We start from the raw sequence: 24,488 nt of genomic DNA on the forward strand, positions 1-24,488 counted from the left end.
GGCATGTAAATAGCAAGTGGGACAGAACACCAGCGCTTCACCGGAGGCTCACTGATGTTACCCAGCATGGTGACGAAACATCTGAGAACAAATCTACCAGCTCAGTGAGCAAACTTACAACCTGATCCACAACCTGAGCTACAAATCTTCTCCACAAACAGTAATTTTGAAATCTAATAGATTGCTGTTCTTTATTATGTTGAGGATTGAATATAAAAATAGGGTTACTCCTTCCAAAGTGAATCACCTCACACTTTTCTGCATTAAACTCCATTTGCCACCTTTCAGCCCAGCTCTGCAGCTTCCCTATGACCCTCTGTAACCTACAACATCCTTTGGCACTATCCACAACTGTACCCACCTTAGTGTCGTCCACAAATTTACTAACCCATCCTCCTACGCCCTCATCCAGGTCGTTTATGAAAATGGCGAACAGCAGTGGACCTAAAACAGATTCTTGCGGTGCACCACTAATAACTGAACTCCAGAATGAATATTTCCCATCAACCACCACCCTCTGTCTTCTTTCAACCAGCCAATTTCTGATCCAAACCGCTAAATTGCCCTCAATCCCATGCCTCCGTATTTTGTGCAGTAGCCTACCGTTGGGAACCTAATCAAACTCCTTACTGAAATCCATATACACCACATCAACGGCTTTACCCTCATTCACCGGTTTGATCACCTTCTCAAAGAACTCAATAAGATTTGTGAGGCACGACCTACTCTTCACAAAACCACGTTGACTATCCCTAACCAACTTATTCCTATTGAGTTGATTAGAAATCTTATCTCTTATAGCCTTTTCCAACACTTTACCCACAACCGAAGTAAGGCTCACTGGTCTATAATTACCTCTACTCCCCTTCTTGAACAAGGGAACAACATTTGCTCTTCTCCAGTCTTCTGGTATTATTCCTGTCGATAATGACAACATAAAGAACAATGCCAGAGGCTTGGCAATCTCCTCCCTGGCTTCCCAGAGAATCCTCGGATAAATCCCATCCGTCCCAGAGGATTTATCTATTTTCACACTTGCCAGGATTTCTAACACCTTCTCCTTGTGAACCTTAATCCCATCTAGTCTAGTAGCCTGTATCTCAGTATTCTCCTCGACAACACTGTCGTTTTCCAGTGTGAATACTGATGAAAAATATTCATTTAGCATTCCCCTATTTCCTCTGACTCCACACATATCTTCCCACTACTGTCCTTGATTAGCTCTAATCTTCCTGTACTCATTCTTTTATCCCGTATATACCTATAGAAAGCTTTAGGGTTTTCCCTGGTCCTATATGCCAACAACTTCTTATGTCCCCTCCTCGCTCATCTTAGCTCTCTCTTTAGGTCTTTCTTGGCTAACTTGTAACTCAATCATCCTAACTGAACATTCACATCTCATCCTAACATAAGCCTTCTTCTTCCTCTTGACAAGATATTCAACTTCCTTAGTAAACCACGGCTTCTGCGCTTGACAAATTCTTCCCTGCCTGACAGGTGCATCCTTATCAGGGTCACACAGTAACTGTTCCTTGAATAAGCTCTACATTTCCATTGTGCCCATGCCCTGCAGTTTCCTTACCCATCCTATGCATCCTAAACATTGTCTAATCGCATTCTAATTGCCTTTCCCCCAGCTGTAGCTCTTGCCCTCCAGTGTATAACGTTTCCTTTCAATTGCTAAAGTAAACATAACCGAATTGTGGTCACTATTACCAAAGTGCTCACCTACCTCCAAATCTAACACCTGGTCAGGATCATTCCCCAGTACCAAATCTAATGTTGCCTTGTTGGCCTGTCTACATACTGTGTCGGAAAACCCTCCTGCACACATTGGACAAAAACTGACCCATCTGAAGTGCTTGAACTATAGTATTCCCAGTCAATATTTGGCAATTTGAAGTCCCCCATAACAACTACCCTGTCACTCTCTCTCCTATTGAGAATCATCTTTCCTATCCTTTCCTCTAAATCTCTGGAACTATTCAGAGTCCTGTGGAAAGCTCTCAACAGGGTGACCTCTCCCTTCCTCTTTCTAATCTCAGCCCATACTACCTCAATTGGCAAATTCTGAAATGCCCTTTCTGAAGCTGTAATACTGTCCCTGACTAACAGTGCCACACCCCCAACTCGTTTATCATCTTCTCTGTTCTTACTGAAACATCTAAATCCCTGAACCCGCAACAACCATTCTTGTCCCTGCTCTACCCACAACATTGAAATCCCAGGTACCGACCCATGCTGCAGGTTCACCCACCTTATTCCAGATGCTCCTGGCATTGAAATAGACACAGTTCAAACCAACTTTTTGCTTGCCGGTGCCTTCTTGCAACCATGAAATCTTATTTCGGACCTCCCTACTCTCAATGTGCTCTATACCCGAACTACAATTTAGGTTCCCATTCCCCTGCTAAATTTGGTTAAACCCTCCCGAAGAGCATGAGTAAATTTCCCCCCAAGATATTAGAATTCCTACAGTGTGTAAACAGACCTTTTGGCCCAATAAGTCTACACCAACCCTCTGAAAACTAACCCACCCAGACTCATTCCCCTACCCTACATTTACCCCGACTAATACTCCAAACCTACATTTCCTTTGGGCAATTTAGCATGGCCAATTCACCTAACCTGCACATTTTGTGACTGTGGTAAGAAACCTAAGCACCCGGAGGAAACCCACGCAGACATAAGGAGATATGCAAACTCCACACAGACAGTTGCCCAGTCCCTGGCGCTGAGGCAGCAGTGCTAACCACTGAACCACCATGCCACCCTGGTTCAGGTGTAGACCATCCTGTTTGTAGAGGTCCCACCTACCCCAGAAACAGCCCCAATTATCTAGGAATCCAGAACCCTTCCTCCTGCACCATCCCCGTAGCCATGTGTTCAACTCCTATCTCTCGCCTCACCTCACTAGCACGTGGCACAGGTAACAAACCGGAGATAACAACTCTGTTTGTTCTAGCTTTATGCTTCCACCCTGGCTCCCTGAATTTCTGCCTGAAATCCCCATTCCTTTTCCTATCTACATTGTTGGTGCCTATGTGGACCATGATTTGGGGCTGCTCCCCCTCCCCCTCAAGGATCCCGAAAACATGATCAGGGGCTTCACGAACCTTGACACCTGGGTGGAAACACACCAACCGCGAGTCTCTCTCATCCCCACAGAACCTCCTATCTGTCCCCCTAACTATGGAGTCCCCAATGACTACTGCTCTGCTCCTCTTCCCCCTTCCCTTCTGAGCAACAGGGATAGACTCTGTACCAGAGACCTGAGCCCCATTGTCTACCCCGGTAAGTCATTCCCCCCAACAATATTCAAAATGGTATACTTGTTATTTAGGGGAATGGCCACGGGGAATCCCTGCATTGCCTGCCAGTTCCCTTTCTGTCCCCTGACAGTAACCCATCTACCTTCTTCTTGTACCTAAGATGTGACTACCTCCCTGTAACTCTCTCAATAACCTCCGCCTCCCAAATGATCCGAAGTTCATCCAGCTCCAGTTCCCTAACGTGGCTTCCAAGGAGCTGGAGTTGGGTGCACTTCCCGCTGATGCAGTCAGCAGGGACACTGCAGGAGGAACATTCGATTGCCCTAACCGCCATTCCCAAATGTAAAGCCTCACTTACCCAGCAGTCCCATGTCCGCTCCTGCTCAGCGAGCGCTCTGCCTATATACGAGTAAGTTTTTAAACTGTACTCCTACCCTCCCGTCGGGCCTCTAGTCCTCGCTGTCACTCCTCCCACTGCGTCTGCCGCTGAGAAAAGGAAAAAGGCTAAACTCCCGAGGTAAGAGAACAACAACAAACTCCCCTTCCTAGATGTCACAGTGGAACAAAAAGCCAATGTAAAGCTGTGTCTACAGGAAAGTCACACACACTGACCAGATACTCAACTACAGGAGCAATCATTCCAACACCCACAAAACATTATTTAAATGAGGCACAACACACTGCAGCACCTAGGAACTATGAGAAGTCTTTCTGCAGTAAAAATGTAATAACCCTAAAGAAAGTCGTTGAATTTCTCTCACCAGTTGCTCTCAGCTGTTGGCTTTAACCAGTAGCTAAGAGACTTTGCAGTCAGTGCCCTAATGGTCCTATGTTTCCTGCAAAGAAGTGAAAAGAACCTGGAGAAAGGAAGAATGGATTCTGGGTAATCCAAGATGGAGGAAGGGAGAAAGTTGTGGCTGGAAGAGCTGCTCCTTTATTCCTGAGGTTTTTTTTCAGTTTTGGAGCTGATGTCCTCGATTCCTCGGAGCAATAATTATTGTTTTACAAGCTGTTGCATTGTTTTGGATCTTTGGGGGAATAAAATCAAAACAATGGTACAATAAAACAAGAGAGAGAGAACAGGGACCACATGGGAGGTGAAAAAAGGGGCAGCAAACTTTCACAGCTGACTGCCTCTGCTATATAGTTTCAAGTATCTCTAGACATCTGAGTTTGGTCTAAGAAAAATAAACAAAATTAAGGAAAGAAAAATTAAAATTCACAGCTGACCTTGGACAAACTCAATATCTGGAGCTCCTCACAGCAGGGGAACAGCTGACTGGGTTTATTAAGTCTAACCATATGCTATTTGTTTGTATGTTTGCCTTTATTGATCAGTGTTTTTGAGGCAAAGGAGTTGGGAGGTCATATTGTGGTTGTGCAGGACATTGGTTAGGCCACTTTTGGAATACTGCTTTCAATTCTGGTCTCCCTGTTATAGGAAAGATGTTGTTAAACTTGAAAGGGTTTGGAAATGATTTACAAGGATGTTGCCAGGTTTGGAAGGTTTGAGCTATACAGAGATGCTGAATAGATTGGGGCTATTTTCCCTGGAGGGTGGACGCTGAGGGGTGACCTCACAGAAGTCTATAAAGTCATGAGGTGCACGGGTGGGGTCTTTCCCGTCGTGCGACAGGTTAGTTTTACCCTACTGATGTTGTATTGTTGCAATAGTAATCCTGCTCAGTACGAGAGGAAGCGCAGATTCAGACATTTGGTGTATGTGCTTGGCTGAGGAGCCAATGGTGCAAAGCTACCATCTGTGGGATTATGACTGAACGCCTCTAAGTCAGAATCCTGCCTAAATGTAACGATACCCTAGCGCCGTGAATCACTGGTTGGCCTAGGATAACCGACTCCGGTCGGTGCGTATTGCCATTCGATTCTGGTCTGGAGTGCGGCCGTATGGGCGCCGCCTCTCTCCTTTACTTGCATCTCATGTTCATGGGGAACCTGGTGCTAAATCATTCGTAGATGACCTGATTCAGTCTCAGGGTTTCGTAAGTAGCAGAGCAGCTATCTCACTGCGATCTGTTGAAAGTCATCCCTCGAGCCAACCTTTTGTTAAAGGCAGAGATTGATAAATTCTTGATGTCACAAGGAATTAAGGGCTGCGGGGAGAATCGTGGGTAAGTGGAGTTGAAATGCCCATCAGCCATGATTGAAAGGCGGAGTGGACTCGATGGGCCGAATGGCCTTACTTCCACTCCTATGTCTTATGGTCTTATGGTCCCCAGGATAGGGGAGTGCAAGGGGAGGGTGTAGGTTTAAGGTGAGAGGGGTAAGATTTAAAAGGGATCTCAGAAGCAACTTTTTCACGCAGAGAGTAGTGTGTGTATGGAGTGAATTGCCAGAGGAAGTAGTGGAGGCTGGTACAATTACAATATTTAAAAGGCATCTGGATGTATACATGAATAGGAAGGGTTTAGAGGGATGTAGACCAAATGCTGGCAGATACCTATCCATGTACCCATCCAGATGCCTTTTAAATATTGTAGTCGTACCAGGCTCCAGTACCTCCACTGGCAGCTCATTCCATAGACGTACCACCCTTTGCATGAAAAGGTTGCCCATTAGGTCTCTTTTATATCTTTCCCTTCTCACCTTAAACTATGCTCACTAGTTCTGGACTCCCCCAACCGAGGGAAAAGATCTTGTCTATTTACCCTATCCATGCCCCTCATGATTTTCCTGACCAATGCTTATCAATTGATCACAATCAATAGATTATCAGTTTAAAATCACATTGATGCTTGTGTACAACTTGCCTACTGTGTTTCCTATAATACATCAATGATTCATTGGCTGTAAAGTGCAATGTGAATACAATTCTTTCTTTCTTTCTTTTAGTTCAGACCAAGCCCAATACAAAGTCTTTCATCCATTATCCAGGTCTATATTCCCCATGCTGTACTGAGGGAGAGCTACACTGTTGGGGATGCTGTCTGTCCTTAGTCTGAGAGTTTTGCATAAGGCCCAATCTGCCCACTCAGGTGGAATTAAAGATCTCATTGCACTGTTTTGGAGAAAAGTAAACAAGTTCTCCTCAGGATCCAATATTCTTCACTCAATTAGCACTACTAAACAGACTGTCGAGTTACCGGTTGCAGTTTGTTGGATCTTGCTGTGTAAGTAGGTCAACCGTAATAATTGAAATATTGAAGGTTTGGTACATGCTGAGGTTTCAAAATACCAATTCATTCCAACTTACTTTTCACATCGAGCTTGCAGTCTGCTACTGCTTCTCCCAGTGCATTGACTGCTCTACATGTGTAGACTCCTCTGTCAAAGGTGCTGGGCTTGCGGATCTCCAGTGTACAGATCCCTTCGTTGGTCAGAGTTCTGAATTTGGGGTCATGCTCAATCAACATCTGATTCTTCAGCCAACTGATTCTGGGCTTTAAGAGATCATAATAAAGGAGTTTTGTTATCATATTCAATCACTCTAGGAGTCGTGTCTGAGGATATGGATGTTTGTGGGTTATATGGACGACTGAAAAGACTACAGGGGAGTTTCACAGGAAGTAATACTCAGGGTGTAAGTGTGTGTCTGACCATGAGACTACAACACTCGGCATATGAGAGTGTACCTGTGTCTTTTCTTACCTTGGGATTTCCTCGGACACTGCAGAAGAGTTTGGTGGTGAATCCTACAGTTGCAGTCTTGTCTGTTGGGGGCTGTGTAAACTTCGGGGCTTCAGTGAAATCTTTCTCTTGGTAAACAGGGGCATTATATGGGGTACCTGTAAATAGAGGTGGTCATGAATGTGAGTTATTGATAGAGTTGAACTCTGTTCAGTAGTCATATAATAAATTACCGGCCCTGCAATGATTGGTCCTGGATTGTACAGACCAGGAATGGATGAAGTCCTATTCCAAAATAATGTTCAGTTTGTGGTGGGTGGATTGTACAGTGTTCACCAAACCCTGAGCTAGGGCAGGACAGGTTCCAGTCTGTTAAATCAGTAAAAATATTCATTTCTGCATTCGAGACACCTTGGACTTCACAGAGAGGTCCATACCTTTGATGAGTTTATTCACACCCACTGTGAGGGCCAGGTGGTGAAGGTTGGCTGGATGGTGATAACAGCCAATCCAGGAGGAGTAATCAACCTAGGATCTGTGATCAGCTCAATATCACTGATTGATCAACCCACAATCAGTGAACAAGCAGGGCTTAGTAATCCACCCAGGATCACTGATCAAGGTGACACGGTGGCTCAGTAGTTATCACTGCTGCCTCACAGCGCCAGGAACTTGGGTTCGATTCCACCCGTGGGCGACTGTCTGTGCGAAGTTTGCATGTTCTCCCCATGTCTGTGTGAGTTTCCTCCGGGTGCTCTGATTCCCACCCACAGTCCAAAGACGTGCAGGTTAGGTGGGTTGACCATGCTAAATTGCCCCAAGTGTCCAGGGATGCGCAGACTAAGTGGATTAGCCATGGCAAATGCTGGGTTAGAGGGATAACCCAGCATTAGAGGGATAACCCAGCTGGGGGGGGGGGGGGGGGGGGGGGGTGGGTCTGGGTGGGATGCTCTTCGGTGGCTTAGTATGGACTTGATGGGCTGAATGGTCTGCTTCCATACTGTAGGGGATTTTATTCTGTTAACCTAATTCTGTGATCAGTCAGCCCAGGATCTGTGATCCGCTTTCCTCTTTGGGACTCCCTCTCACGCTGCACTCGCTGTGTGCTCATCAATGCTGGAGGGATGGCCCTGATTCACAAACGGTGTCGCTCTCCTCAGCAGCCTGAGGGGAGGGAGCTTCACAATCTGAAGAGACACCCGAGAGATGGAGTTGAGGATACGAGAGGGAGGGGATGGAAGCAGGATTTTCAGAAGTCTGGGTTTCTCACTGGCATCACTGAATGTACAAACAGAACCGATTTTAGACAGGTTAGGAAGTTGTGCCAGTGAAGGTGGTCACTATGAGAGAGGCAGGTAATGTCAGAGGGTTTCAAACAGTGGTCAGGCTCTGCAGTGTGGGACTAAATGGGGTGGGCTGACTAACAGCATGGGGCTGGGGGAGTGTTGTGGAGAGCATGGTGTAGCAGCCGGGGGCTTGAAAAGCAAGGAGGAGTTGGACAGAGCAGGTCCTAGTACGTGGAGGGTGCTGCACAGTGTAGGATTCAAGGGTAGGGGAGGGGTCCCAGAGCTGAGATCAGAGAAGGCAGGACTAAGGAGTGGTAGTCGGAAAGTGTGTGGATGCAGGAGCTATGTGGTGGACGTCACAACATCCCAATATCTCACAAGCCATTCAGTAAAGGGTGTTCCCTCAAGAATGGGCTTCTCACTTCCTTTTACCTACTCAGATCACTGGTCTCCAAATACTAAAACTAAAACATCAGTGAACACAGAGGCCCACTGCTTTCACTGACCGACCCACCTCCTGAGATCAGCTCAGTTCCCTACCCAGTGGCCCGTCTCCACCAAAACCAGATGCAAAGTTTAGTGCAATTTTCTGTTCCCCCTCTGACTGGGAGTGAGTCAGAGACACTCCTTGCAGAGGCTGAGGCTGGTTGACTGGTTGTTTATCTGGGAGTGAGCTCTCACTTATTTTGGGGATGTTGGCTGTATCCTTGCACTGCGCGGCTGTCTCACTCAGTCCACATAGGTTCTCAGAGAAGACCCGGAAGTTGTAGCAATTGCCCATCACCAGGTTGGAGACAGTGTAGGAGCAGGAACGGCACTTCTCAATCACAGTGAACCATTCCTGATGGAAAAACAGAACAGAATATGTGCATCAGAGACTCTGTTCATACACTTTGTGCCCTGTGTCTCCCAAAGACCTTACAACATATGAGAACACACCAATAACTGGCCAGGCTAAGTGGGCAGGCTGAAAATAAACTGCTCTCCTCAGAGCAGAGAACATTCAGGACAAATTTCCTTGGAGGTGTTCAAATTCTTAAGGAGTTTTCAGACTATAGAGGAAAAAAAAATCACCATTGAGAGAGGTGTTAGCGATCAGAGGAGATAATGGCACGAGGTACCACGAGCATAAAAAGTGAAAGCAATGCTGAAAATAAGAAATAAAAATAGAGCATTGTGGAAATAATCAGCAGGTCTGTCAGCCTCTGTGGAAAAAGAAAGGGAGTCAAGGTTTCAGATCGGGCACTGTGACAGGATGGAGTTTTAGTTTTACTCTTTCACAGAGAGTTGTCATCCGGAACACACAATCAGAAAAGACAGCAGGAATTGATCTAATAGGAACTCTCTTCAGGAAATTGAATAAATACTTGAAGTTGAAATATTTTTATGGCTATAGGGAAAGAGCAAACAACATGCTGCAGTTTTTTCAACAGTTTTAATAACATAAAATAAAGGCACTGAACAGCCAATCTGATTCACTTCGCATGATGTCAAAAAACAGTTGGTGGCACTGGATACTGCAAAGACTAACGGGCCCTGACAACTTTCTAGCTTGTGCTCCAGAACTTGCCATTCCCCGAGCCAAACTGTTCCTGTACAGCTCCAACACTGGCATCTACTCAACAATGTGGAAAAATGCCCAGGTATGTCCTGTACATAAAAAGCAGGCAAACCCAACGCAGCTAATTACTGCCCCATCAGTCTACTCTTAATCATCAGTAAAATGATGATGACCTGCTGAGTAACACCCAGTTTGGCTTCTACCAGGGTCACTCTGCTCCTGACCTCAATACTGCCTTGGTTCAAACATGGACAAGAGATGTGAATTCCAAAGATGCGGTGAGAATGACAGCGCTTGACATCAAAGCTATCTAGTGTGACAACAAGCAGCCTAGCAAAACTGAAATCAGTAGGTACTAGGGGAAAAACACTCCACTGGTTGAAGTCATACCTGGCTCACAGGAAGGTGGCTGTGGTTGTTGGAGATCAGAGTCTAGAGTGGTGCTGGAAAAGCTCAGCCGGTCAGGCAGCATCCGAGGAGCAGGAAAATCGATGTTTCAGGCAAAAGCCCTTCGGTCCTCGAATGCTGCCTGACCTGCTGTGCTTTTCCAGCACCACTCTAGTCTAGACTCTGATTTCCAGCATCTGCAGTCCTCACTTTTGCCTAGTTGTTGGAGGTCAGTCATCCAGGACATCTCTGCAGGAGTTCCTCAGGGTAGTGTCCTTGGCCTAACCACCTTCAGCTGCTTCATCAATGACCTTCACTTGATCATAAGATCAAAAGAGGCAGTGTGCAATCATCAGGGAACAATGTTCAGCACCATTCACTAATCCTCAAATACTAAAGCAATCCATGATCAAATGCAGCAAGACTTGAATGCTATTCAGACTTTTTGTGTACAGGACATACCTGGGCAACTTTCCATATTGTTGGGTAGATGCCAATGTTGTAGTTCTATGAAAAAACTTAGCTCAGGGTGTGGCTAATTCTGAAGCACAAGTCTTCAGTACTAACATGTCAGAGGATCAGGTTCCATAGCCTCTATAGTATCCAGTGGTTTCAGCTTTGTCTTTTACAATGATGTGTTGGGCCCCCCTCCCAGCCACCATTAACCATGGGGATATTTGTGGAGGCTCTTGCTCCAGTGAGTTGTTTAATTATCCCCCAGGACTACAGAGCATCGATCTGATCCGAAAACAACAAAAACTGGAGATCACAGTGGGTCAGGCAGCATCCCAGCTGGTGAAGTGTGGAGGGACAGCACTTATGCTATAGTTCAGAAGGGGTGGAGAAAAAATGTTAGTAGTTTACATTAAATGACTGGAATCACTTAATGTAAACTACTAACATCTTTTCTCCACCAGCACCCTTTACCCACTACCCCCACCACCTGCCCCCAAAACTACAGCATAAATGCTGCCCCCTCCACACTTTACTTTAGCTCTGATGAAGAATCATCTAGACTCTAAATGTTAGCTTGTTCTCTCTCCATGGATGCTATCTGACTCGCTGTGGTCTCCAGCATTTATTGTTTTCAGCACAGATTCCAGCATCTGCAGTAATTTGTTTCTGTCAATTTCTTAGATCTGATCTGTTAGTCATGGAATCATTTAGAGTCTAGATTAGGGTAGTGCTGGAAAAGCACAGCAGGTCAGGCAGCATCTGAGGAGAAGGAAAATTGATGTTTTGGGGAAAAGCCCTTCATCCTGCTCCTTGGATGCTGCCTGACCTGCTGTGCTTTTCCAGCAACACTCTAATCTTGACTCTGATCTCCAGCATCTGCAGTCCTCACTTTTGCCTATGGAATTATTTAGCTCTGTCAATCATTTGCTGCTTACACAGTTTAGCAAGTTGTCCTTTCTTTCTGGTTTCAAAAGGGTAATACCTCATTTTTAAATATACCTGGCGTTACTTCTGGCATGCCCTCCTACTCTCTTCATTGGACGTGGGCTGATGGTGACGGTACAGTGGGGAATAGGCTGGGCCATGAAACTGCAGATTATGTTGGAGTATAAAATAATCATTTATTGTCACTTGTACTTTTACAAAAAAAAACAATGATAAGTGTTCATGTCACCGTACTCCGGCACCTACAGTAATAACAGAAATCGTATATTTAAAAAGTTAAGAGATTGTATATGGGTATAATCTAGAGATGGGTTTAAAGAATTCAAATGATCTGACAGCTTGTCCCATTTTAGGATTGTCCTTGGCAGTTTGTTGATACATAAATGGAAACAAATTGCAGTTTGTGTGGATGACTTTGTAGCTTGTGGGGTGGGGGGTGCAGCAAGTATTTGTTTCTGTCAATTTCTATCAATGCATTCCATATTTTACAGGACAGTGAGTCTATTTCCCCATCTCCCCGTTTTGCTGTATTGATCCTTATTTCAAATCTTTGATCAAGGATGTGACAATGATGATTCTGTCATTGTTGAAGCCTCATCCCAAGTTGTTAGATCTGTTTGAAGTCTGTCTCATTTAGCATGGTGACAGTACCACGGAACATGATGGAGGTATCCTCAATGTGAACTCAGCTGTATGTCTCCACAAGGACTGTGCAGTGGTCACTCTCTCTAATACCATCATGGACAGATGTATCTGCTGAAGGCACATCGGTGAGGAGGAGGTCAACTAGATTTTCCCTCTTGCAGCAATGTCCTTTAGAGTTCTGTCACAAAGGATGCAACTGAGTCACTGCTGACAAAGGTCATTGAAGTTCCCTACTCAGACTGCTCTTAGTACCTTCAGTACTGCTTCCAAATGGTGTTCAACATGGAGGAGCACTGATTCATCAACCAAAGGAGAACTATGCTGTAATCAGTACAGGGTTTCCTTCCCCATGTTTGACTTGTTGCCATGAGACTTCATGGGGTCCATAGTCAAAGTTGAGGACTCCCAGGACAACTCCCTCCCAATTGTATGCCACTGTGCTGCTAACTCTGCTGGGTCCATCCTTCCAGTGGGACAGGAGATATTCAGGCATGGTGATGGTGGTGTCTGAGACAGCATATGTAAGGTATGATTTGTGAATATGACTGTTGCTTGACTAGTCTGTGAGATAGCTCTCCCAATTAGTGAGGAGGATTAGCCAGGACATGCCTTTACAGCCGGGGGCTCGAAGCAGGTTTATTCATTATTCAGTTTTCTGTAGTGGCTTAATACAGTTGTATTGGAATAATGTGGTATCTCTAGATTTTCAAAACCTTTGATAAGTTGTCCCATAATAGACTGCTGAATACGCTGAGAGACTGTGGAGTCAGGGACAAATGCCCAGATAGAGCCATAGACAGATAAATAGATAGTCATAGAGATGAGAAAGAAAGAGGGTAAGTGATACCACATGGGTGGATGAGTTTGGAGAAGGGGCTTGTGACTAATGGAATGGGTTTTTTTTGTTCAGCCAGCCCCAGTTATGATTGGTTCATGGCCTCACATGGGTCTGTACTCAGATTCCAGCACTTGAGGGATATGAGATTTGGTCCTTTAGCACTCCAGCTTCAGGGCCACATGGAAGCTTACTACAATTTGGGAGTCACCGAGACAATGGGGGTCTGGCCTATCTTCATCCAGCTCTGAAGATAAGCACCACTGACACACTCTCATTAGTTTCACTTTGATCAATAGTCTACAAAACTAAGCTGGCTGGTGTCACTGCCATTCTGGTCACTAATTGGTGTAGTGTTGAGTCAATTTCAACTCCCCACCCCATGGTGCCATCAGCTGATGATGCACCAGGGTAGAAGAGGACTGGCACTGACAGGATTGGCATCATTGCGTGGTTTCTTTGGGATCTCAATGTATTGGTGGTCTCTGCACAGAGATGAAAGGGGCAGAGATTGAGAGTTCAGGTAAAAGCCCTGGGATTCTTTAAAAACAAAGTCTAGCAGTTTTAAAATGAAGTTGGAAATAGGTCCCTTTTCAGGTGAGGACTAATTCCATTGACCATCTCAGGCAAAGGGCAGGCAAGCACCAGAAGTTTGAAGTTGAGGTTTTGTTAGAATGGAAAATATTATCTCATTGTGGGAAACTTGTCACTTTGATCAATTAATGCAAAGGACAACTGCCTAATAAAGGATCAAATTGATGTTGCTCCAGTTACCCCTGTTTTCTTGTCAGCTTTCTGAATAGTGTAGCCCTTGATCTCAGCATTTCCGTTTTCAGAAGGTGGCTGCCATTCCAAAGCCACATTAAATCCCCACACGTCCACCATCTTCAAGTTCCGTGGAGGGCCAGGTTTCTCTGCAAAGTCAATCACAGTTACCCAAATCAGTGATGTGCCTTAACACATGATTCCAAGGTGATAGCCAGGCTCTTTTGAGTGTAGAGCAGCTAAACTATGGGATGAAACCTCTTCCCATCATAGTTTCCCCTCTTCCTGGCTCTCATACCAACATCTGATTTTAAGGGTGAGGATCCTGGAAGATATCCCATTCATTGCTCTTTCAGTCTAGCCACTGGAAGCTGTGCTTCAGGTAGCTCGTGTCAGAGAAGGCAAAGCACTCAGGTCCTTGCCTACTGGGTATGTGGGCAATGATAGGGAGAGCAGGCCAGTTCCTCTGACCACTCTTGCAATGATTTCTTCCCTTCAACCCCACGTAAAGTTTGACATGTTGGATCTGGGAAGCTTCAAAAATCTTCCAGAGTATCGGTTAGGCTGGCATCTCCATCTCAGCCTATCAGAGCATCACCTTTTACAAATTTTAAGAACTCATTTTCTTTCTTTGCTGCAAAGGGATTGGAACTCAGAGCTAGATCATTTATATTCTGTATCCTAATAGGATGCTTGAGGTAGGGGTGACCACCGATGCTCCTGCTGACTTCATCTGCAGGAATTGCAGCCAGCTCCAGCTCCTCACAGACCGTGTTAGGGAACTGGACCTGGAGTTGGATGAACTGAGAATTATTCAAGAGGCTGAGAGGGTGATAGATGGAAGCTACAGGGATATAGTTACGCCAGAGAACAGAGGTAGCTGGGTAACAGTTAGAGGTGGGAAGGGGAGGAAGCAGGCAGTGCAGGGACCCCTGTGGTCATTCCCCTCAACAATAATTATACCGCTTTGGATACTGTTGGGGGGGGGGCCTAGCAGGGGTAAGCTGCAGTGACCGGGTCTCTGGCGCGAGGTCTGGTTCTGAGACTCAGAAGGGAAAGGGGGAGAGGAGGAGAGCGCTAGTTATAGGAGACTCTCTAGTTAGAGGGACGGACAGGCGGTTCTGTGGACATGGGCGAGACTCTCAGATGGTTTGTTGCCTCCCAGGTGCCAGGGTCCGAGACGTCTCAGACCGTGTCTTCAGAATCCTTAAGGGGGAGGGTGTGCAGCCAGAAGTCATGGTGCACGTTGGCACCAACGACATAGGTAGGAAGAGGGGTGGGGAGGTCACTCAGGAGCTCAGGGAGTTAGGCTGGAAGCTAAAAGCTAGGACGGACAGAGTCGTCATCTCTGGGTTGTTGCCGGTGCCACGTGACAGTGAGGCAAGGAATAGGGAGAGAGTGCAGTTGAACACGTGGCTGCAAGGATGGTGTAGGAGGGAGGGCTTCAGGTATTTGGACAATTCGACTGCATTCTGGGGAAGGTGGGACCTGTACAAGCAGGACGGGTTGCACCTGAACCAGAGGGGCACCAATATCCTGGGGGATAGGTTTGCTAGCACTCTTCGGGGGGGTTTTAACTAATTTGGCAGGGGGATGGGATCCGGACTTGTAGTCCAGCAAGTAGGTTAGCTGTTTGTCAGGATGTCCAAGAATGTAGGGAGGCTGTGGAGAAGGTAGCACTAACAGGGAATACTTGCGGACACAGATGGGTTCAAGTGTGTATACTTCAACGCAAGGAGTATCAGAAATAAGGTGGGTGAACTTAAGGCGTGGATTGGTACTTGGGACTACGATGTTGTGGCCATCACGGAAACGTGGATAGAAGAGGGACAGGAATGGTTGTTGGAGGTTCCTGGTTACAGATGTTTCAGTAAGATTAGGGAGGGTGGTAAAAAAGGAGGGGGGTGGCGTTGCTAATTAGAAATGGTATAATGGCTGCAGAAAGGCAGTTCGAGGGGGATCTGCCTTTGGAGGTAGTATGGGCTGAAGTCAGAAATAGGAAAGGAGCAGTCACCTTGTTGGGTGTTTACTATAGGCCCCCCAATAGCAGCAGAGATGTGGAGAAACAGATTGGGAAACAGATTTTGGAAAGGTGCGGAAGCCACAGGGTAGTAGTCATGGGCGATTTCAACTTCCCAAATATTGATTGGAAGCTCTTTAGATCAAGTAGATTGGATGGGGCGGTGTTTGTGCAGTGTGTCCAGGAAGCTTTACAAACTCAGTATGTAGATTGTCCGACCAGAGGGGAGGCCATATTGGATTTGGTACTCGGTAACGAACCAGGACAAGTGATGGGCTTGTTAGTGGGTGAACATTTTGGTGATGGTGACCACAATTCTGTGACTTTCACCTTGGTTATGGAGAGAGATAGGTGCGTGCAACAGGGTAGGTTTTACAATTGGGGGAAGGGTAATTACGATGCTGTAAGACAGGATCTGAGGAGCATAAGTTGGGAACATAGGCTGTCAGGGAAGGATGTCGTGGAAATGTGGAACTTTTTCAAGGAACAGATACGACGTGTCCTTGATATGTATGTATTTGTCAGGCAGGCAAGAGATGGTCGTGTGAGGGAACCTTGGTTGACGAGGGAGGTTGAATGTCTTGTAAAGAGGAAGAAGGAGGCTTACATAAGGTTGAGGAAACAAGGTTCAGACAGAGCATTGGAGGGATACAGGATAGCCAGAAGGGACCTGAAGAAAGGGATTAGGAGAGCTAAGAGAGGGCATGAAAAATCTTTGGCGGGTAGGATCAAGGATAACCCCAAGGCCTTTTATGTGTATGTGAGAAACATGAGAATGACGAGAACGAGGGTAGGTCTGATCAAGGACAGTAGTGGGAGACTGTGTATTGAGTCGGAAGAGATAGGAGAGGTCTTGAATGAGTACTTTTCTTCAGTATTTACAAACGAGAGGGACCGTATTGTTGAAGAGGAGAGTATGAAATGAACTGGTAAGCTACAGGAGATACTTGTTAGGAAGGAAGATGTGTTGGGCATTTTGAAAAACATGGGGATAGACAAGTCCCCCGGGCCTGACGGGATATATCCTAGGATTATGTGGGAAGCAAGAGAGGAAATTGCAGAGCCGTTGGCAATGATCTTTTCGTCTTCACTGTCAACGGGGGTGGTACCAGGGGACTGCAGAGTGGCGAATGTTGTGCCCCTGTTCAAAAAAGGGAATAGGGATAACCCCGGGAATTACAGGCCTTCGGTGGTAGGTAAAGTAATGGAAAGGGTACTGAGGGATAGGATTTATGAGTATCTGGAAAGACACTGCTTGATTAGGGACAGGCAGCACGGATTTGTGAGGGGTAGGTCATGCCTTACAAGTCTTATTGAATTCTTTGAGGAGGTGACCAAGCATGTGGATGAGGGTAGAGCAGTGGATGTAATGTACATGGATTTTAGTAAGGCATTTGATAAGGTTCCCCTTGGTAGGCTTATGCGGAAAGTCAGGAGGCATGGGATAGTGGGAAATTTGGCCAGTTGGATAGAGAACTAGCTAACTGGTCGAAGTCAGAGAGTGGTGGTAGATGGTAAATATTCAGCCTGGAGCCCAGTTACAAGTGGAGTTCCGCAGGGATCAGTTCTGGCTCCTCTGCTGTATGTAATTTTTATTAATGACTGGGAAGAGGGAGTTGATGGGTGGGTCAGTAAATTTGCAGACAATATGAAGATAAGTGGGTTTGTGGATAGTGAGGAGGGCTGTTGTCGGCTGCAAAGGGACTTAGATATGATGCAGAGCTGGGCTGAGGAGTGGCAGATGGAGTTCAATCCTGTCAAGTGTGAGGTTGTCCATTTTGGAAGGACAAATAAGAATGCGGAATACAGGATTAACGGTAGGGTTCTTAGTAAGGTGGAGGAGCAGAGGGATCGTGGGGTCTATGTTCATAGCTCTTTGAAAGTTGCCACCTAGGTGGATAGAGCTTGTAGCTGGAAATGCTGGAAAAGCGCAGCAGGTCAGGCAGCATCCAGGGAACAGGAGAATCGACGTTTCGGGCATAAGCCCTTCTTCAGGAATGGGGAAAGTTTGTCCAGCAGGCTAAGATAAAAAGTAGGGAGGAGGGACTAGGGGGAGGAGCGTCGGAAATGTGATAGGTGGAAAGAGGTCAAGGTGAGGGTGATAGGTCAGACTGGGGTGGGGGCGGAGAGCTCGGGAAGAAGATTGCAGGTTAGGAAGGCGGTGACCACAACAAAACGACGGTTGGAGGAAGAACGCCTCATCTTCCGCCTAGGAACCCTCCAACCACAAGTGATGAACTCGGATTTCACCAGTTTCCTCATTTCCCCTCCCCCCACCTTGTCTCAGTCAAATCCATCGAATTCAGCACCGCCTTCCTAACCTGCAATCTTCTTCCCGACCTCTCCGCCCCCACCCCAGTCTGACCTATCACCCTCACCTTGACCTCTTTCCACCTATCACATATTTCCGACGCCCCTCCCCCTAGTCCCTCCTCCCTACCTTTTATCTTAGCCTGCTGGACAAACTTTCCCCATTCCTGAAGAAGGGCTTATGCCCGAAACGTCGATTCTCCTGTTCCCTGGATGCTGCCTGACCTGCTGCGCTTTTCCAGCAACACATTTCCAGCTCTGATCTCCAGCATCTGCAGACCTCACTTTCTCCTCAAGGATAGAGCTTGTCAGAAGACCTATGGTGTATTAGCGTTCATTAGCAGAGGGATTGAATTCAAGAGTCATGAGGTGATGTTGCAGCTGTACAGGACTTTGGTTAGGCACATTTGGAGTACCGTGTGCAGTTCTGGTCGCCTCACTTTGGGAAAGATGTGGAAGCTTTGGAGAGGGTGCAGAGGAGATTTACCAGGATGTTGCCTGGAATGGAGAATAGGTCGTACGAGGATAGGTTGAGAGTGCTAGGCCTTTTCTCATTGGAACGGCGAAGGATGAGGGGTGACTTGATAGAGGTTTATAAGATGATCAGAGGAATAGATAGAGTAGACAGTCAGAGACTTTTTCCCTGGGTACAACAGAGTGTTACAAGGGGACATAAATTTAAGGTGAAGGGTGGAAGGTATGGGGGGGATGTCAGGGGTAGGTTCTTTACCCAGAGAGTGGTGGGGGCATGGAATGCGCTGCCTGTGGGAGTGGCAGAGTCAGCATCATTGGTGACCTTTAAGCGGCAATTGGATAGGTACATGGATAGGTGCTTAAGCTCGGACAAATGTTCGGCACAACATTGTGGGCCGAAGGGCCTGTTCTGTGCTGTATTGTTCTATTGTTCTAATGCATTTATCGCACCTTGGTCCTATTACAGGCATAGAGATCTCCAGCTCAAAAAGACCCTTCATCTCATGGTGGGCAAAACAAGCACCTATCTATGTTAATCCCATTTCCCCACACTTGGCCCATTGCCTTGTATGCCTTGGCATCACAAGTGCACATCTAAATCCTTCTTAAACGTTCTGAGGGTTTCTGCCTCTACCAATCTGACAGACAGTGAGTTCCAGGTTCCCACCACCCTCTAGATGAAATGGTTCCTCCTCACATCTCCCCTAATCCTTCTGCCCCTTACCTTAAATCTATGTCCCCAGTCAGTCATCGATCCCTCCATCAAAGGGAAACGTTTCTTCCTATCTCGCCTATCTATGCTCCTCAATTTTATCCATCTCAATCACGTCCCCTCTTAATCTCCTCTGCTCTGAGGAAAACAACCCCAGGCTGTCCAGTCGGTCTACTATTCCTCATGCCCAACAGAAATGGATGGTTAGTTACAGAAAAACAATATGAAAGGGCATTTCTCAAAGTCTAAACATCACAAATCACTTAATGAAAGCCGCTAGAATATTTTGAGGTGTTGAGTAAAGGAAACACAGCAGGCAGTCTGTGCCCAGAAATCCCACAAGGAGATAGTCACCAGATCATTTATTGCAAAGATAAATAGTATGAGTGATAAATGTTGACTAGGATATCATAGCGAGATGGCTCCTGCTGCTCTTTGCACAAGTGCTGTGGATTTTCATTTAAATTTGACATTCACCACAAAGCACACAGGGCTCAAGGTAACATCTCATCCAAAACATAGCATGTCTGACAGGACTGCATTGCACCACTTCACTGAAGTGTTAACCTGAATTTTGTGCCTGATTACTGGACTCAGACTTGAAGTCACAAAGCTTCTGACGCAGAGAGAAGCTGGCACAATCATATTACTGTGCACTGCCAGAATCCACTTATAACAATTGCATTTCAATTCAGATGATAGTTCTAAGTATTGTATATTTGCTTACCCACAACCTGGATGTCAATGACTACTTCATCCACCAGGGTGTTTATTTGTGCCACCAGCTTGTACTTGCCCGAATCCTTTCTTTCGAGTTTCCTGATGAATAGGATAGTATCCATGGGACTATTCCTGATGTTTACATGTGCCTGATCCATGGGCTGTTCATCCTTTGTCCAGGTGACTGTAGGTTGAAGATTGCCCTGAGGATTTGGGAGCAGAAACGTGTTTTTAATGGAGGGAAGTGAATGAAACAGCAGATGCTGTGCGTAGGTTGGTCATGGTGTGATACTGGGGGTTGTGTTATAAGAGTCACAATCACTGGCCCCCTCCACAGGGTCAGGGATAGGACCAGGAGTACAGAGGTGTACACCGCCTGGGTCCCGGGCCCGACCGGACACACACACGCACGCACACACACACCAGGTAAAACTAACACACAGAATGCGGGAGAAACTCAGCAAGTTTGGCAGCTTCTTGGAGAGAGACACGGACACAGGCACGCGTGCAAGCACATACACACACAGACGCTCTCTCATACACTCACACATACACCTCCCACACTCACATGCACCTTCTCACAGACTTATATCCCTTTACACTCACACACATCCCCTTACACACACACCCACGTGCAGACACACAGGTTTGTGGGGTGAATTTGTACTTGCAGAATTACAGTTTATTTTCTTCAAAAACCGCATGAATCCATGCAAATCCCTTTTTTAGAAATAGAATCATTTTGAACATTGAGGCACAGACAGACTCATACAGGGCACCTCACACCTTCGATGCATTATCTGAGCCGCCATAACACCTATTGTTAAAGCTCACTTGCAAATGTAACTTTTAAAAAATTCTGTGATTTACATATGAAAGAACTGAAACCAACATGATCATTCTAAAAGATTAAAAATCACACACAAGGTTATAGTCCAACAGGTTTAATTGGAAGCACTAACTTTCGGTGATCACCTGATGAAGGGGCGGTGCTCTGAAAGCTAGTGCTTCCAATCAAACCTGTTGGACTATAACCTGGTGTTGTGGGATTTTAAACTTTGTACACCCCAGTCCAACACCGGCATCTCCAAATCATTCTAAAAGATGAGACTTAACAAACAATCCAAGTCTTTTTCAATATATCATTTGAGTTGTATCTCACCATAAACTTTTGCTATAAATTCTGTGTCTTATGATCTTATATTCCACTATCACCTGGTGAAGGAGCAGCACTCTGAAAGCTAGTGCTTCCAAATAAACCTGTTGGACTATAACCTGGTGTTGTGTGACTTGTAACATTGTTCACCCGAGTCCAACACCAACATCTCCAAACCATCCACACTGTAGGGATTCCCTGAAAGGTTGTAGTTTGTGGTTAGAGGGATAGTGCATGTTTACAATATTTACTGAGTACATTGTGTCAGTGTTTATGGAGGAAGAAGAAACTAATAAAATATCAGTAGAAACAGGAAAAGAGAAAGAGAATGGATGGAGGGAAAATTGATAAGCAGGATATAGTGGAAAGGCAGGGTATGCCTTAACTCCTTAATCCTGCACTGGATGGTTTGCATCGCAAGATTACTGGGAAGTTCAAGCGAAAGTAAATGAAGGGCTGACCGTAATCCTCTGGTTTCTCGGGGAGGTGCAGGAAGAGTGGAGAGGCCAATTTGATACCCTGGCTCAAAAAAGGGAGCTAGGATTTTCCTATAAACAGGCTGGAAACTTTAAACACCATGTGGCGAATAGATTTCAGAAAGAATCAATTAAAAAATTCATCATCAGGAACTCAAAGGTTTGGGTTAATTTAAGAAGAGCTGAAAATGTGTTGCTGGAAAAGCGCAGCAGGTCAGGCAGCATCCAAGGAACAGGAGAATCGACGTTTCGGGCATAAGCCCTTCTTCAGGAGAGCTTTAGAATTTAAGAAGAGCCAACATGAATCTGTGAAAGATGATCATGCTTGACTAATCTAATGGAACTTTTTTGATGAAATAATGGAAGGTTAGTCAAGATATTGCGGCAGATGTGGTATATATGGATCTTTTAAAAAGCATTTAACAGAATAACACAAAGAGCTGCTGAACAAAAATTGAGGTCAGTGTCAGCTTGAATTTATAAAAAACACCTTGACAGCAGAAGCAATTAGTCATTTTAAATCATTGTTTTCCCAAAGTTCATTGACAGGACCGGTGCGTTTGAATACAGAGCGACATTCCAAATTTGCCGATTCCAAATTTGAGATGCAACAAACTGCGCTTTTCCAGCAACACATTTTCAGCTCTTCTTAAATTAACCCAAACCTTTGAGTTCCTGATGATGAATTTTTTAATTGATTCTTTCTGAAATCTATTCGCCACATGGTGTTTAAAGTTTAAAGTTTCCAGTCAATGAGAAAGGATATGGATAAGCTCAGAGTGAGCAGACAAATGGCAGATGTAATTCAGTGGACAGCAGTGTGAGCTGATATATTTTGGCTTAGAGGATAAGGAGAGACAGATTGGACCTAAAGGCACAGTTTAAAGAATGTACAGTGACTGAAATAACTGCACAGATGCTGATATCCTGTCACCAAGTCACTCTTTATTCACACATGCATAGTACTTGACACTGGGCTGGTTTCCTAAGAGCTCACTGATTGGACCCGGTTAACAGCATCAATCAGGGAATTCATATCCTGTGAGATCCACCTGGCTCACCTCGTTACAATCACGGCAGTGACAAAGTGACCTGCGGTTCATGTGCACTGTTATTTTTAGTTTGAGGAAATATTGAGAGAGCAATTTGAATCAAAACGGTTGTAGTACAGACAAAGCCACAGAGCCCATTAAGACTGTGCCTGTGCACTGCAAGAGAAAGTCACCCCACTCCATTCCTCAGCATTTCCCAAAGCACGACTAATGTTCTCCCTCAATCTCCAACTATCTTTTGAACATTTTAGTTAAAATCTGCCTCAGCCACACTCAATTATTAGAAAAAAAAGACTTTTCCTCATGTAGTTGTTGCATCTTTTAACCTGTGTCCTCTTATTCTTGACCCTTCCACCCTTGAGAACAGTTTCTGACAAGCTGTTCTGCCCAGGTTCCTGCTGGTTTTGAGAATCTCAATCAAATCCCCTCTCACTTCTCCAAGGAAAACGTCCCAGTTCTTCAATCCATCTATGTCTCTGAAGAAACTCAATTTTTCTAAAACCTTTTCTGCACTATTCCTGCCTATATATCATTCGTGAAATCATCCTGGAAGTGAACACATTCTCTGCCTGAGGCTGAACTTGTTTTAAACAAGTTTGCTTCTTGCTTTTGTACCCTACAACTAAACCCGGGATACTGTATGTTTTATCAACTGTGCTCTCAACCGGTGTTCTCACTTTAATTATGTCTGCACAAAAACGTCCTGATCCCTCTGCTCCTGCCTCCCCTTTCGAATTGTCCCCTCTGTTTTATATTCTTTGTTTTTTCCTTACAAAATTAATCCCTTCACACCTCTGCATTAAATTTAACCTACCCTGTGTCCCCATATCTATGATATCTTGAAGTTCATCACTTAAAGAATATGAGATCTTAAGCGTCATGAATAGAGGTATTGAATATAAAAGCAAGGATATTATGCTAATCTTTCATAAAACTCTGATCAGGGCACAACCAGATTATTGTGTCCTGTTCTGGTTATCACACGTTAGGAAAGATGCAGTGCTCCTTCAGGGAGATTTGCTTAAATGGTCCTAGGCATAAGAAAGTTTTGTTACAAGGTTTGGTTAGAGAAGCTGGGATAGTTTTCCCTGCAGCAAACAAAACTGCAATTTGTCAGAGGTGTACAAGATTAAGACAGGCATTAGATAAGTTCGACAAAGCTGTTCCCATTATCTCATGGTACTAACCATGTGGGAAAAGTGTAAGTTTTGGGGCAAGAGATACAAGGAGGAGGAGCCTTCTCCCTCCCCAGTGAGTGTTAATGTCCTGGAACTCGCTGCCTGAGAGGGTGGCAGACATGAAACAATTTCATGATTTTAGAAGAAATAAGTGCTCAGGGTTACAAGAATAGAGGCAGTGAATGGGACTGTCTGGATTGTTCTGCAGGGAGCTAGCATGCACTCAAAGGGCTGTATGGCCTCCTTCTGTGCTGGAATGACTTTAATATTATGATTGAGAAGATTGTCAATGATATGAAAATTAGTGATGTGATCGTGAGAGAGGAAGCAAGCTGCCTTCTCCAGGAAGACATGAATGAAAGACCACGGTCTGGTGGACAGAAGTGACAAATGGAATTCAATCTGGACAAGTGACTTGGAGCGTCCAAACTCTTTGAACCACCTTTTGATGATTACAGTTAACATTGTGTGATGTTTGCCATAGTTACGGGACTTGAACTTTCCTGAAGGTTTCGGCAATGAGGATGTGAATCTGAGCAGGGTTGTCGATGGTATAATGTTACCACTCGCTGGGTTGAAGAAAAACCTACAAATGACTTACTCTGGTGAACACATAACTCTTATACTGAAGGGCAGGCTACAGATTGTTGCAT

The 24,488-nt window shown here is 45.3% G+C and overlaps 1 protein-coding gene across 2 annotated transcripts in view; it reads right to left on the bottom strand.

Moving 5' to 3' along the window:
* Positions 1 to 24,488, bottom strand: part of LOC122562952 (myosin-binding protein H-like) — a 53,349-nt gene that overhangs the window by 17,634 nt on the left and 11,227 nt on the right. For both annotated transcript variants that reach the window (XM_087973775.1, XM_087973776.1), the window contains exons 5-9: positions 19,981 to 20,176; positions 13,747 to 13,886; positions 8,825 to 8,984; positions 6,879 to 7,015; positions 6,484 to 6,670 (exon numbers count right to left, since the gene is read on the bottom strand). In XM_087973775.1, coding sequence (XP_087829901.1) covers positions 6,484 to 6,670; positions 6,879 to 7,015; positions 8,825 to 8,984; positions 13,747 to 13,886; positions 19,981 to 20,176 — 820 coding nt within the window. The remainder of the gene's footprint in view (positions 1 to 6,483; positions 6,671 to 6,878; positions 7,016 to 8,824; positions 8,985 to 13,746; positions 13,887 to 19,980; positions 20,177 to 24,488) is intronic.

Source organism: Chiloscyllium plagiosum, unplaced genomic scaffold (assembly GCF_037043375.1).
Source record: "Chiloscyllium plagiosum isolate Xiang-an unplaced genomic scaffold, Cpla_swu_hap1 HiC_scaffold_26, whole genome shotgun sequence".
Taxonomy (NCBI): domain Eukaryota; kingdom Metazoa; phylum Chordata; class Chondrichthyes; order Orectolobiformes; family Hemiscylliidae; genus Chiloscyllium; species Chiloscyllium plagiosum.